Source organism: Elephantulus edwardii, unplaced genomic scaffold (assembly GCF_000299155.1).
Source record: "Elephantulus edwardii isolate Elephantulus edwardi_28Jun2011 unplaced genomic scaffold, EleEdw1.0 scaffold00350, whole genome shotgun sequence".
In the NCBI taxonomy this organism is placed as follows: Eukaryota; Metazoa; Chordata; class Mammalia; order Macroscelidea; family Macroscelididae; genus Elephantulus; species Elephantulus edwardii.
The window spans coordinates 542,366-557,370 of record NW_006400100.1 but is presented as its reverse complement, the minus strand read 5'-3'; the positions used below and the strand labels follow the sequence as shown (position 1 = coordinate 557,370).

The 15,005-nt window shown below is 45.9% G+C and overlaps 1 protein-coding gene across 2 annotated transcripts in view; it reads right to left on the bottom strand.

Annotated features, from left to right (window-relative positions):
* The window catches only part of UNKL (unkempt family zinc finger-like), a 36,877-nt gene that overhangs the window by 8,406 nt on the left and 13,466 nt on the right, over positions 1-15,005 (bottom strand). For both annotated transcript variants that reach the window (XM_006901909.1, XM_006901910.1), the window contains exons 5-10: positions 11,445-11,580; positions 10,625-10,742; positions 10,130-10,214; positions 7,015-7,100; positions 6,544-6,606; positions 1,437-1,590 (exon numbers count right to left, since the gene is read on the bottom strand). In XM_006901909.1, the coding sequence (XP_006901971.1) occupies positions 1,437-1,590; positions 6,544-6,606; positions 7,015-7,100; positions 10,130-10,214; positions 10,625-10,742; positions 11,445-11,580 (642 nt within the window). The remainder of the gene's footprint in view (positions 1-1,436; positions 1,591-6,543; positions 6,607-7,014; positions 7,101-10,129; positions 10,215-10,624; positions 10,743-11,444; positions 11,581-15,005) is intronic.

The window sequence follows — 15,005 nt, the reverse complement described above, 5'->3', positions numbered from 1 at the left end:
CTTGTCCCAGGAAATATAAGTTCCCTCTCGTCCTGCCTCTTGGGGGAGTAGGACTCCCTCTCGCCCTACACCTTGCAGTAGGATCCTTCTCTAATCCAGCCCTCTCCACACTCCTTGTAGCATCCCCACCCCCACTTTCCCCACACGGTATGACCCCTCTCTTGCCCCACCCCTTGTAGCACCCCATCCCCCACCTCCTTCCTCCGTTCTCCTTCCCCCCAAACCCCTCTCTCGCCGGCCCCTTGCCTCAGGCCCTGTCTGAGGCCCAAATCCCTCGTTAGCGTCCACCTTATATCTAGGTGGGTCTTTGTGCCCGACAGTCTGGGCTGGTCTAAACTATGCTGGACTAGTTCAGGCTGTGTCCTGACAGTTCTAGGCCTGCACCTGACCTGCATTTATGAGGTGCCATGACCAATAAGGTCAAGGTGGACCCAGAACAAGAACTTGTCCTCAGAGGTTACACCCAGGGTCAGACTGCCAGGGAGTGGGCACTTCAGGGTCCATTTAGGCAGGGGTGGAGGGATGATGTTTTCCCAGGCCCACGTGGGGCCATTTCATACTATCTAGTTTCCTAACCTTTGTGGTTCTGCCCTGACAGTGGGCTGAGATAAAAATACAGTGTTTGTTTCTGCTGTAAATAAATAAATCCATACCAATTCTACCCACAGAGTATGAAAAATCCTTGGCAATTGCCTCCAAAGGGCATCTAAGATGCTACTGCTTCCCTAAGGGAGACAAGCCACCCTATGATACCTCCTCCTCAGCTGTTACCCTTGCTGGCTGCAAAGCCAAGGCCCTGTACAGGTCCGATGTGAAGGAGAGGCTGTGATGAAGTGTTATCAGGGACAGTGACCACTGCTGCATCTGTTACAACCGACCTCCTTGCCAGTTAGGAGGCACTGCCACCGGCCTAGTCGCCATACCACATGCTCTGTCCCCTGCAGAGCCTGGTCCCTCCCCAGAGCCGTGGAAATTAGGGATAAGATCTCACAGGAACCACATGGGGATGCACATGGTCCTCAGCTCCATCCATTTTCACAGGTCTGCCCTGGCCTCTTCATGGGATTCTAGCTCTAAGCACAACACATTGAACTCTAAATCCTCACTGAGGCCCTTCACTGCTGGCCTTCCTAGTCCCCTTATAAACCTGAACTTTTTTACTGACCCTGTCTCAGGTGCCCTTCAGACCCCCACAATTGCATCCTCATTTCCTCTTTACATCCTCTGGGCCAATGGCCAGCTCTATGAGGCCTTGTGTGTCAGAGCCCTGCATGTCCAGGATGAAGTATACACAACTGCGTGCTGCCCAGCCCAAGGGACAGATGCCAGAGAGAGTCCAGATTCTTTCAGATGTGTGTCTGAAACACAGAGCACTGCCAAATAGGGATCCCTTGAACGCTAGGGGAGCTGAAGGGAAGTGAAGGAGCTGGACTCACCAAGGACCGACTCAACAGTGTTGCTCGTGGGGTCAAGCAGGAGGCCTCGAGCATCCAGGGTGGACAGTGCCGTCGGAGAGGAGCTGCCTGAGCCAGTGCTGGAGCCAGTGCTGGAGGTGAGGGGACGGACCACAGCCAGCACTGTAAGGTGGTTCTGCCCAAAAACAGATGGGGACCAAAACAACTATGAGATATGATCTCACCCCAGTAAGAAAAGCAAAATTTAACAGAGCGGCAAACAACAAATGCTGGCGAGGTTGTGGAGAAACTGGAACCCTTATTCACGGTTGGTGGGAGTGTAAAATGGTGCAACCACTGTGGAAAGCTGTATGGCGCTTTCTCAAAAAGTTGCAAATAGAGATACCATTTGACCCAGCAATTCCACTACTGGGAATATACCCTAAAGAAACCATAACTGACACCCAAGCAGACATATGCACACCCATGTTTATTGCGGCCTTGTTTACAATAGCAGAGTTGAAAACAACCTAAGTGCCCATCAACAAACGAATGGATAGAGAAGATGTGATATATACACACAATGGAGTACTATTCTGCATTGAAAACCAGGAACTCATGCAATATTATTCAAAATGGGTGACCCTGGAGGACATTATGCTGAGTGAAATATCTCAGTCACAAAAGGACAAATACTGCATAATGCCACTGTTGTAGAATGGGACTGACATCAGGGTTGTGATGAGACTGAAAAAAATTGAATAGATTATGTATACTGCATTAAAGCAGATGAGGGAGAGAAGAGCTTAAAAGCAATATATGATTGGATATTATGGTTAAGACGGGAGTCCAGAATGAAGGTTGCACAGTGGAGTGTACTGGGGAGTGGGGAAGGGGAGGACTGTATACCAATGAAGGAATTTTTCTTTGACTTTTCAGAGAAAGGAGCTAACTTGTGGGGAGGGTGGGCAGGAAGAAAATGCAACAATGAATTAATGGAAATCTAAAATTATTGTAAAACCAAAATTATTGTAAATGTTCATTCAAATTAATAATAATTAAAAAAACCCAGATGGGGACCATGAGCCTGACTGAGCCACCCCACACACAACAGTAAAATCCTGCCTGATCCTGTGCATGCTCACAACCTCTGCTGCGCTTGAACTCTGTGTTGCAGTCACTGAAGTCCATCTCTCTGAAGGTCTTTCTTTCCATGGCTGACCCTCTACTTTGCCAAGCTGATAAGAGGAACAAAGAGACTGGCTCAGGATAGGGCAGGGTTCTGAGCTGCTGCAATTCAAAACAACAAAAGAACCACTAACACACCTGGGAGGCACACACTCACTCCTTAAAAAAGCAAACCACATGAGATCAACAGGGTAGCATTTGCCCAGCGATAACACTCAGATGGCAAGAAGGTAGAGGAATGAAGGACAACATAAATGGGAAACAGAGGGAAGAGCCATGAAGAGTGCTGTTCTATTGTTAAGCACCGCAATCAATGTCACGAAACAAAATGTACCTGAGTAGTTGAATGGAAAATCAGTTTTCTCTGTAAACTTTCAAATTATAACAAAAAGCTTTTTTCTTAAAAAAAAAAGTGCAGACAACTGGCAAAAGACAGAAGTGACCCAAGTGTCCACCAACAAAGCAGAGGGAAACACAATGGAGTTCATTTGTACAGTGGGATAGTACTCAGCCACAAAGAGAAGGGAAGCCTGGTGATGTTAAGGTTAAAGCTGCTAACCAAAGAGTTGAAATATGTCAATTGATATACCATCAATTCCTGGGGCCTTGTTTTTTGCCAATTCTTTCAGAGCAGCTTGAACTTCTTCATCACCACAGGCTCTTGCTCATACGTTGTTTCATGAAATTCTTCTGTGTCTGCCAATTCCTTTTGGTACAATGACTCTGTATACTCTTTTAATGCTTCCTGAATTATTTAATATTTTGCCCAAAGCATCCTTAAGTATTGCAATTTGAGGCTTGAATTTCCTTCAGCTTAAAAAATGCTGAGCAAGTTCGGCCCTTTTGATTTTCTGACTCCAGCGCCTTGCACATTTCATTGTAATACTTTGTCTTCCCCACACTGCCCTTTGGAATCTTCTGTTCAACTCCTTAATATCTTGATTTCTTCCCTTTGCTTTGGCTTCTTGGTGCTCTGGTGCAATATTCAGAGTTTCTTCTGACATCCATCTTGGTCTTTACTTCCTCCTCTGTCTTTGCAATGACCTTTTGCACTCTTCCTGGATATTCTTGATATCCTCCCACAGCTCATCCAGTCTTCACTCATTAGTGTTCAAGGCTGCAAACCTCTTCCTGAGATGGTTTTGAAATTTGGGCGGGATAGACTCAAGGTCAAATTTTGGTTTTCTGTAGACTTAATTTTCCTCAACTGAGAAAAATTTTAATTTGCTGAAACTGATGAGGACCTGAAGCGCTTGCTGCAGAAGGTCAAGGACTGCAGTCTTCAATATGCATTGAAGCTCAACATCAAGAAAACAAAGATTCTCACCACTGGGCTGATTGCCAGCATAATGATGAATGATGAAGAGATTGAGATGGTTAACAGCTTTAGTTTGCTTGACTCTACAATCAACACTATTGGTACCAGCAACCAGAAAATTAAAAGACGGATTACATTGGGAAAGTCTGCTGTCAGAGACCTCTTCAAAGTACTGAAGAGCAACGATGTCAGTCTGGAGACCCAGGTGCCCTTGATACAGGCCTTCATCTTTGCAATTACTTGCTATGCATCAGAAAGCTGGACAATGACTGGGGATGGCAGAAAGAGAACTGATGCCTTTGAGCTGTGGTGCTGGAGAAGAGGATTAAATATACCATGGACTGCTAGAACAAACAAGTTCGTCCTGGAGAGGGTGAAGCCAGGCTGATCCTTGGAGGTAAGGATTGTGAAGCTTCATCTGACATACTTTGGACATTCTGCAAAGCGGGATTGGTGGCTGGAGAGGAACATCATGCTTGGGAGGGTGGAGGAACAGCACAGGAAAGGAAGATCCTCGATGAGATGGACTGATTCAGTGACTGCCCATTAGGGGGTAAGTGTGTCAGAGACAATAGATTGGTACAAGATACAGCAGAGTTTAGGGCTCTTGTACATAGGGTCGCTATGAGTTGCAGGTGACTTGACAGCACATAACAACAACAACAATAAAAGAGTTGGCAGGTGAAACTCACTACACTAGCTGCTCTTTGGGAGCAAGTTGTGGCACTTTGCTTCTATAAATATTTGAACCTTGAAAACCCTCCAGGGCAGCTATACTCCGTTCTACTGGGTAAAGTAAGTAAAAATGGAATGGACTCAATGAGAGTAGGGAAAAAGATTTTTGGTTTATAGATCCAAACTTGGTCTCCTCTTAACCCTTCCCACCTCCTCATTTACCAATCTGGGGCTTCTCTTGGCTCTTTTGACCTCTTCACCCACCAAACCTGGGACCCTCTAGAAACACCCATATCCTCACACCCACATCTGTGCACATGCTTTACATGGGCACAACCTTTACAGTGAGATGGCTTGGACGGTGCCTTGGGGGAGGACTTGCTTAGTCCCAAAAGGAGGGAGCCACCAGGCTGGTCAGGAATGTAGTCATCTCCTTACATGATGTAATCACCTCCATGAGACCTGCTATGATCAGCCAGTTAGCTGTAAGGGAATTGCCATTTGAAGTATGGCCTGCACCCAAAATACAAGGATGTCTGGCAGAGCTCTCTTGCCATTTGTACAAATGGGATCTTGTATCAGACTTATCAGCATCTGACCTCTGGTTCTTTGGACTTGAGCCAGCATCCTGCCATCCAACCTGCTAATCTTGAGTTTCTCAGCTCCTGAAGCTAGTGAGTCAGTGTAACACTTTAGTCTGACTTCTGACTCTCAGACTGAGGACTTGCTAGCCATCTACCATCAATGCCTTTCAATTGTAAAGAAGAATAATGAACATACCATGGAATTCCAAGAGAGCAAACAGGTCTGTCCTGGAGAGCATGAAACTAACTTGCTCCTTGGTGGCAAGGATTTTGAAGCTCTGTCTCCCACACTTTTGGCATGCTGCCAGGAGGGACCAGTCCTTGGAGAAGGACATCATGCTTGGAAGGGTGGAGGTACAGAGAAGTAGAAAAGAAAGACCCTGGATGAGATGGACTGACACAGTATCTGAGGTAATGGGGTGGGTGTGTCAGAGACAGTGAGACTGGCTCAGGATAGAGCAGAATTCAGAGCTACTGTACATAGGTGTGCTATGAGAGTCGCAGGCAACTCAACTGCATATGACAACAAAAAGCACATCAGCCATGTCCTCAAGATAAATCTCTATTTCCACCCACAGAAGCAGCTGTTAAGAAATCAAGAACATGCTGCATTGGGCAAATCTGCTGTCAAAGACCTCTTCAAAAAGCATGCCAGTTTAAAGACTAAGGTGCATCAAGTACAACCAATGGTGGGGTTTTTGTCCCCCAAAGACATTGGTTTTTTTATTGTTCAACTTTCACATGCATAGGAAGCAAATGAAAATAGCATGGCTTTGTTTCTTGCCATGTAGGTATCTTGGCTAAGCCATTCAAGAAGACCAACACTTTGTACATAAAATAAAACTTCAGTTATGATAATGTGAAGAGAGAAAAAAAATAGCATGGCTTGGGTAAGATGCACCTTGGTCTTTAAACTGACATCCTTGCTTTTAAAACATTCACTCACTCACTCATGAGCCACAGCTGCCTCATGTCTCAAACTCTTCAGTGGGTGTTCTGAACCAATGGTTTTTTAAGCTGCTTTTTATGCATGTGCAAGTTGGGATAATAAGAAAGACTAAAGGGCCTAAATTAGTTCAATTCAAGAACTTTTAGAGAATGATCCAAAAAAAAAAAAAGAAAGACTAAAGGACAATCAATGTCTGAGTTGTGTTGTGCTGGTGAAGAGAACTGACAATACCATGGATTGCCAAAAGAACAACCAAGTGTGTCTTAGAAGAAGACCAGCTTCACGAGTTTTGCTTCTTTAGAGAACACAGCTTATGGCAGTGAAGAATACAGATGATACTGAAGATTGCCAGTGGACAAGAGTGGCTGGACATAAAATAAGAACAAAACATACTGTGTGGGAGGCACTGGCTACAAAGTACAGGTCGGTCTGTACCTGTTTGCTGCTGTGCTCATTGGGTTTCTGACTGCCTTCTGAGGGTGAGTCTCTCCGCTTTGCCTGCAACAGAGAAATGTGGGCTTTTAGGAAAAGCTCCTCCTGCCTGGCAGCTCCCATAAGACCATGACTCAGCACACCACAGCTTGTGGGGCCACTGGTCTGGAGAAGAGACAGCGTCTTTTCTGAACATGATCTTGAGAAAGTGATCATGATAAGGACTTCAACTCATAGTCAAATGGTAGGTACAAGTCCAGCAAAAGGAAAGGCTTAGTTAGCCAGCCCTGGGAAGAATGAGGCCAAAACTCTTCCAGAACATTCTAGAATGTTTTAGAAAGTGCAATTGACTCCACCAGGCAAGCTCCCTTCCTCCACCCTCACTGACAATCTTTGCCCTTAAATGTGCAATGAAAATTCAAATGATGGTGAGGGCTGACTGCCAGCTTCCTGTTCTGAGTACTGTCCACTTACGTTTCCTGGGGGGCCGCTGTTGGCTGAGGTGCTGTTGGCAGAGTCAGAATCACGGCAGCTCCAGTCGTTTGAGATTCCAATGCTCTCTGCCAAAAAAAGAGAAAGCAGCTGGCTTTGAGTGGAGGACACCCCTACCAAATCAGGCAGAAAGGCCCATACTGACCTCATTAACTTTTCTGAGAACAGGAGAAGCAAGGACATCTGAAATGCCAGGAAGAAGGGTCCCCAAACATTGTGGCACTTGGACTCTTAATGATTTCTATCACTTAAAAAAAAATCCCACCCAAAATTCTTCATGGAAACAAGAAGAGTTACCTTCCCCATTCAATTAAAAAAACACCAAAAGCTAAAGTAGAAAGCAAGATTTGAGTTTGCTAATAGTTTGGCTAACCTACTACAGAATGTCTGCCTTGAGCACTGTGCTCTTTTAAGAACTACCAATATGGGACAAAGTGATAAGAGCAACTCAAAAGGTTTGATGGGAAGTTTAGGGAGCAGTGAGAGCATGCTAACAGGGAGGAACGATTCCAATGAGGATGGCTGCACAAGTTGAGGACTATAAGCACTGTAGAAACTGCTGAATTGGTCTTTGTGGTGCTGTTTCATCTCAAGTAAAAGCAATGGAAAATTTTTATATACACAGTAGAACGATATGCAACACTAAATAACAAAAACCCACAAAATACCACAAAGCATGGCTGAATCTGGAGGATATTGTGTGTGAGACAATATTGTGTGTCTAAGTGAGACAAGTCAGTCACAAGCAGGGACAAAGACTGGATGAATCCACATTATAAAAAGAATGAGGATAGGCTGACACACAGACAGAATCCTTCTTGGACAGTTGTCAGGAATGGGAGGGGTGTGAGAAGAGAGAAAAAATCGGTACAGATAGTTGTTGTTGTTGTTATGTGCCATCAAGTCGCTTGCGACTCATCACAACCCTATGTACAAAAGCCCTAAACCCTGCTCTATCCTGTGCCAACCTTATTGTCTCTGACATACCTACCCCCATTCCCCCAGTTACTGAATCTATCCATCTCATCGAGGGTCTTCCTCTCTTTTTTTTAAATTTATTATTATTAATTTTAATGAACATTTACGAAGATTTTGGATTTCCATTTATTCATTGTTGCACTTTTCTCCCTGCCCACCCCACCCCCAGTTCACGCTTCCAAATGCCTTCTTCTTGTTGTTTTTCAGTCTTCCTCTCTTGCAATGTCCCTCTATCCTCCCAAACATGAAATCCCTCTACAAGGACCAGTCCCTCCTTATAACATGTCCAAAAGTATAACAGACGAAGCTTCAGAATCCTTGCCTCCAAGGAACAACCCAGTTTCACCCTCTCCAGGATGAACCTGTTTGTTCTCCTGGCAGCCCATGAAGAGTTCAACACTATTCTCCAACACCACAGCTCAAAGGCATCAATTCTCTTTCTATTACCCCTAGTCATTATCCAGCTCTCTGACACATGTGAAGACTATGGCCTGGATCAGGTGCACCTTAAGTCTCCAGACTAACATCATTGCTCTTCAGTACTCTGGAGAGGTTCCTGACAGTTGACTTTCCCAATACAATTAATTTCTTGATTTCCTGGCTGCTGGTACCAAGAATGTTGATTGTGGAGTCAAGCAAACTAAAACTGTTAACAATCTCAATCTCTTCACCATCATAATGATGCTGCCAATTGGCCCAGTGGTGAGAATCATTGTATATGGGTGAAGGGAGCTCTGGAGGCCAAGACGAAGGGTTGTTATTGTTGTTAAGTGGTGTTGTACAGCTAACACAAACATCACACATCTCTGGTGGGTTGAATTAACTTCACCAGCAGCTCCAAGGAGAAAGATGGGTACTGTCCTACCATGTGATTTACAGCTTCAAAAACCCACTGCTGGGAGCTCTAGCTGCCTAGTAGCAAGAAGCTGCACTGCAATCCCGAAGGCATGAAGCTCAAATCTACCAATAATTTCCTCCCAAGCGATTAATTGCCTCTGAAAACTTGCTGGAGGGCCAGCTTTGGGCCAGTTCTGATGCAATGGTACACAACAACAACCACTACAGCAGGGGGTGAAAGAAATGGGAAAGATCCAGTGTGAAAAACAATGAATTTAAACTTTGTAAATAAACCACTGTAACTCTTAAAAAAAAGACAGGTGAAGGGAAAAAACAAAACAAAAAGACAGGTGAAGGGGTAAAGCAATATGTAATAAAGGGGTGGTTAGCACTCTATCACTAAAGAAGGAGAGAAGGATAGGTGCATAAAAAATAAAGTTTGGGAAAGGAGGGAGTGGGGAGTAAAAACTTAAGGACTGAGTGAAGGGAAAGGGAACATAGAATATAGAATAAGAGTTTGATCAGACAATCACATTAGTCAATAGTAGTTAACATTATGTATGAAAAGTCAATAATGTACATCTCCACTCAAATGGAAAAAAAAATTAAAAGATAAAAAGGTTTTTTGCAACTGTACTCATAAAACCTGAGCTCAAACTCAAAACCTCTTAAGTGAAACTCCTCCCCTCCCTCCAGGGATAGCAGAGGCTACGTCATGGGGTGGGAGTGTCACTCCCTCTGGAAATTTTCCGGAGTATATCTTATCATCAGTGTAGCTTTTCCTCTTGGATTAGTGGATATTTTTTCTCTGTATTCTCAATAATGAAAAATTAAATTTAGGGGAAAGAATTTTTTAAAAAGCAGCCTTAGAAATGGTCGCTCACCCCACTCCAACCAGAAGGGTGGTACCACCTTGCAGGTTGGATGTCAGCTGGTGTCTGGGCATGGTTCAGTGAACAGGCATGTGCCAGGTAAGTGTCCAGTAGGCAATGAAGTGGTTGTGGCAAGTAGAGGCTCCAGATGGTCAGCCAGAGCCTGGTCATTTGGCCTAGACTCCTGAAGGCAGGGGGTAGCTCCAGGTTCCATGGTGGCCAGGCCTAGTGGCTCTGGTCCAGGGAGCCCAGTGTCACATATGGTCCTCATCCTCCCACCCAGCAGCCCTCAACAGATCTACTGGCATGTTCAGCTTCACCTCTGCTCTCCAGTCCTATTGCATCATGCTGGAGGGGCTGGGGACACAGATGGTACCTAGCAAGGAACCTGGCCAGTGCCGTGAACTTACTCTCCACATGCGCGAAGGCACAGAAGGGGCCCCGGGGACAGTGGCCAGTCTGACGCATGTCGTTGCATTTCGATGATTTGTAAATCTAGAAATATGAGAAGAGACAGAGGTGTGGTTGGGAATGGGCTCCCCAGGCAGCCCAGCATCCATGCAATGACTCCGGCTTTCAGCCACAATATATACAAGGTCTCTGAAAGGGGCACTGCTGTCCTACTCCTAGCACTGTGTGGAAATGTTTCAAAAAACTGGATTAAAAAGGAAAAAAAAGGAAAAAAACCTATTGATATGCTAACAGATTATACCAAGGTTACTGGATATAAGAGTAATTAACAAAAGTCAATTATTTTTCTATAGACCAGCAATAAGCAACGGGATGCCACTGTGGTTCATGTAACAGGTTCTCACAGCCAGGTACTGCATGAATAAGAATCAGGGTGCAAGTCTGTATATGTACACAGAACTGTGTAGATTGTGATGCCCCGCCCTTGCGCATACCTCAGGATGGAACTGCTGCTCGGTGCGTGAGTGGCAGAACTGGCAGCTGTCCCCACTGTCACACCTCGAGGGCTCACCCCACTCATCTCCATGCTTCACACTGGGGCAGGGTGTGGACCTGGCAGTGGAGGGTTGGGTGGTTACTGAAGCAAAGAAGGGTACTTCTCTGTCCCACAGTGTCAGCCTGTATATCAGGCTACCTTGTACACAAGGGGATCCCTCGCTTCACTGTGGTCAGGGTACATGGGTCCCAGGAAGGATATTGTCTCATCACTCAAAATGTGCCCGTATAAACCCGAGACAGTGCCCAACTGAAAGTGGTCAGAATGGGTGAGGGCATCAAATGGACAATAAATCTGAGTCACCATGCTGCCCCCTTCTGTCAACAAGAACAGGAACTTGGAGAATCAACCAAATCTGCTAAGATTAAGAGAAAGTAAGGCAGAGGGGTCAGGGATGGAGGGAATGAGGTCAGTAGGGAAGACAACATAGGGGGAGGAAGAAGAGGCTGGAGGAGGAGACAAACAGGGGCACGTGACTGGGAAGGAAAAAAACCAAGGTTGCAGGCCAAAAAGGAAGAGAATCCTTACTCAACCCTCACCTGCTATGGTATTTGTGAACTGGGAGAGTGAGGGGGAGGCTCCAGGGCTGAGGAGTGGCCATCACTCATGGTGGGGTGCTTAGGGTCAAGGATGCAGAGAAGCAGAAATGCTTAGGTCAGCAAAGCCCTCTGCCCCTGATGAAGCCTGTGCCAGCAGTAGTAAGACCACACTGCAGGATGAGGAGTGTTGAGACCCAGACTTCCTCCTCTCAGGCTCACCTGTACTGGAACCTGCGGGGGTCCCGTCTCCTGTCACGGCTGTTGTGATAATGTGGACATGCATAGCCCTGGCGGCAGAGCCTCGGCGGCTTTGGGCACTGCTCCGTCTTGTAGCTGCCCAGTACGAAGTTGGTGTCTGCAAAAGAAGGGTCCCCACAGAGCTGGTGTGTGATGTTCTCCATGGCCCCATCCACCCACCAGTGAGAGCTGTCTGCTTCCAGATGAAGGACACAGTGTGATTATCTGCATGGTAGAGTACCTCTCAGCAGGGAAGAGGATAGGGCACAGACATACTTCATTTCACGTCAATCTGCAGGCATAGTATTTTTTACAAATCAAAGTTTTGTGGTGATCATGCATTGAGCAAGTCCACCAGCACCAGCCTCCCCACAGTACGTATCAGTTTGTGTCTTTGTCACATTTTGGTCCTTCTTATCATGTTTCAACATTTTTCCTCATGCTGTTGCACACTTCACAGACAACCAAAAACCAAACCCACTGCTGTGGAGTCAACTTCCACTCACAGAAACCCAGATACCAGTGAGAGGAGACTGCCAATCTATCCTGAGGAGCAGCTGGTGGATTCCAACCACAGACTTCTGTTAGGGACCCAAGACGTAATGCCCTCCACCACCAGGACTCTTTTAACAGATTACAACATAAACATAACTTTTCTATCCACAGGAAACTGGGGGAAAAACAAAACACCCCAACCCCAAAAGCATTCCCTGTGCTTTTTTGCACTCTTTACTCTGTTACCATGGTCTGGAGCTGAGCTCACAGTATTTCCTTGGAGAATCATGTGGAATGGGAGAAGGCAGATAAAAAAGGGTATTAGAGGTCCTAATGTTTATGAAATATCTACAACACAAAAATCCAAAGAGACAGATGGCATTCTAGAAAATCCTAGGGGCTCTGGTGGCATAACAAGTTATGTGTTGAGCTGCTAACTGAAAGACCAGCAATTCGACTTCACCAGTGGGGAAAAAAAGGATAGTCAGCTTTTAAAATATATATATATGGAGCCCAACAACAAGTGAATGGATAGAACAGCTATGGTATAGTCACACAATGGAATACTATGCAGCACTGAAAACAAGGAACTCATAAAATTTTACACAACATAGGTGACCCTGGAGGACATTATGCTGAGTAAAGTATCTCAGACATAAAAAGACAAATACTGCATACCACCACTGTTATAAAACAGGACTGACACAGAGGTTGGGGAAAACTAAGAAAAGAGCAGATAAATAATGCACACTGCATTAGAACAGATGAAGGAAAGAACTATTTAAAAGGAACATATATATGATTAGGCATTATTTGTATGACAATACAACTGTTCAGAATAAGAAGTGCATAGCAAAGTAGATTAGGGGAAGGGTGGGGAGGAAATTATGCAACAAGGAATGAATATTTTAAAATCCAACTTTTCTGTAAACTTTCATTAAAATAAATTTAAAAAAAAAAAGAGAGATAAAAAAATAAACCTGAAAACAAAAAAAATCTATGGACTCAGAATGTCAACAGAGGGTCATTATGGTTTGTAACCAACTTGATGGCAGCGGGTTTTGGTCTTGGGGTTTAGGGGCCAGCGCCTGCCAAATGGCAGCTTAAGGGGTATAGGATTGCCTCTGGGGTGATATCCTGCCATCACCGAATAGAGAAGGTGGCTGCTCAGTGCTGTGAATGAACCAAATGTCACTGAGCTGTGCACTTCCAAGTAGGGAATTTGATATTGAGGAAATCTCACCTCAAAAGCCTCTGAGTAAATTTTAACTCATGGCGACCTTGTGTGTATCATAGTAAAACGGTTTTCACTGACAGAATGCATATTGTCAAACGTGACAACTCTAAGAGTGAACCTCATGTGAACCACAGGCTCTAGTCAGCAATGACGTATCCATACTGGCGCACCAATTGTGATCACAGAAGCAGGACTCAATCCCCCCATGAACTACAAACTGCAGTAACCAATGAAGCATCAGTGATGCTGCTGGGGGCGGGGGGGGGGAGCGGTGTTCTGCTACCCAGGACACAAAACCACCAAGAGGATTTAAAATAAACAGGAGGGGGGAGGGGCAAAATCCTTTCTTAGGTTGGTTAAGAAAGTCAAGTCCTATTTACAGCTGTGGGCCTGAGTGTCTACAGAACAAACAGAAAGGTAAGGGCTGGGAAAAGTGAAAGGGGGAAGACACTAAATCCTGGAGAGTTGGCAAGCATAGTCCCACACACTAGAATTGGAAGGGGAGGTAGTGGGAAGAACAAGTACTTTTGATACATAAGATATTTGTCTTAGTTGAACTGTCAGAAGCCTACAGCATCTGCCCAAGGTACACATCAGCCTCCTGGGCAAAGACAAGTGAGGCTGACCTCATAGCAGGCAGAGGTGCACAAAGGGACTTGAAGGACAAGATAATCGACTGAGAAAATACAAGCTATAAAATGTTTGCTCCCAAGTGTCAACTGAGCAGTCTGGATGCCATTCATCAATTGTATCCACATCTGGAAACCACAGACTCTAGATAAAAATGTACCAGAATCAGGAGGTAAAAGATGGCTGCAGAAGCGGAGGCAGAGACAGCATGGTAAGCTGCGGGAGCAGCAAACCACTTAAAGCAGGGCTGTTATGGCCTTCCACAGACTTCGGCTTATTGATAATTGAACACTTAAACAGTTGATGACTGGCCCTCAGTGAAGATCGAGGCTCGACAACAGGAATTCAAGGATTCCCAAGGAGAAATGGGCCAAAGAAGACGATTACCTATGCATTGGAAAGGCCAAAGAGGACGATTACCTATGCACTGGACAGCCCAAGGAGGAGGATTACCTATGCAATGGATTGCCGAAAGTTACTGTGAGTCTGATGACCTTAACAGTGGCAGCATGCACAAGAGGACCGACATCCTAAATGCACCACATATTTTGTTCTGTTGAATGCTTCTGCCAAAAGATGGTTAGACCTGGGGGGAGTCTGTTCACAATTCTCAGGTTCCCTTTATCATATATAAAGGGGGAGGGCAGTGACACCTACTTCAAAATATAGTATGACCATTTATGGGGGGGTAAAAGTGGCAGTGCTGGAATTGGAAACAATATCCCTGACCACAGAGTCCTCAGTCAGGCGAGGGGACCAGACTGGGGTAGGGGCAATTGGAGGGGGAGTATACCAGCCAGCTCCTGGGGGGTGTTGCCCTGCTCAGGATGGGCTGCCCTTGGCCCCCGGCTTGGGGCGAGCCGTCGCGGCCCTCTGCCCGGGGTGGGCTGCCCTCAGCCTCCGGCTTGGCCCTCTGCCCGGGGCGGGCTGCCCTCGGCCCCCAGCTCGAGGCGAGCCGTCGCAGCCCGGCTCTCTGCCCGGGGCGGGCTGCCCTCAGCCCCTGGCTCGGGGTGGGCTGCCCTCGGCCCTCTGCCCGGGGCGAGCCGTTGCGGCCCTCAGGGTGAGCTCCTCAGTCCCCAGACTGTGCCATCTGACCCCTGGGTGGGGAAGGAGAAGAAAAAAAAAATAAAAGAATGCCTAGGGTATCCAGAGAATGTTACCTAGGCCACCTTCTGCCACCC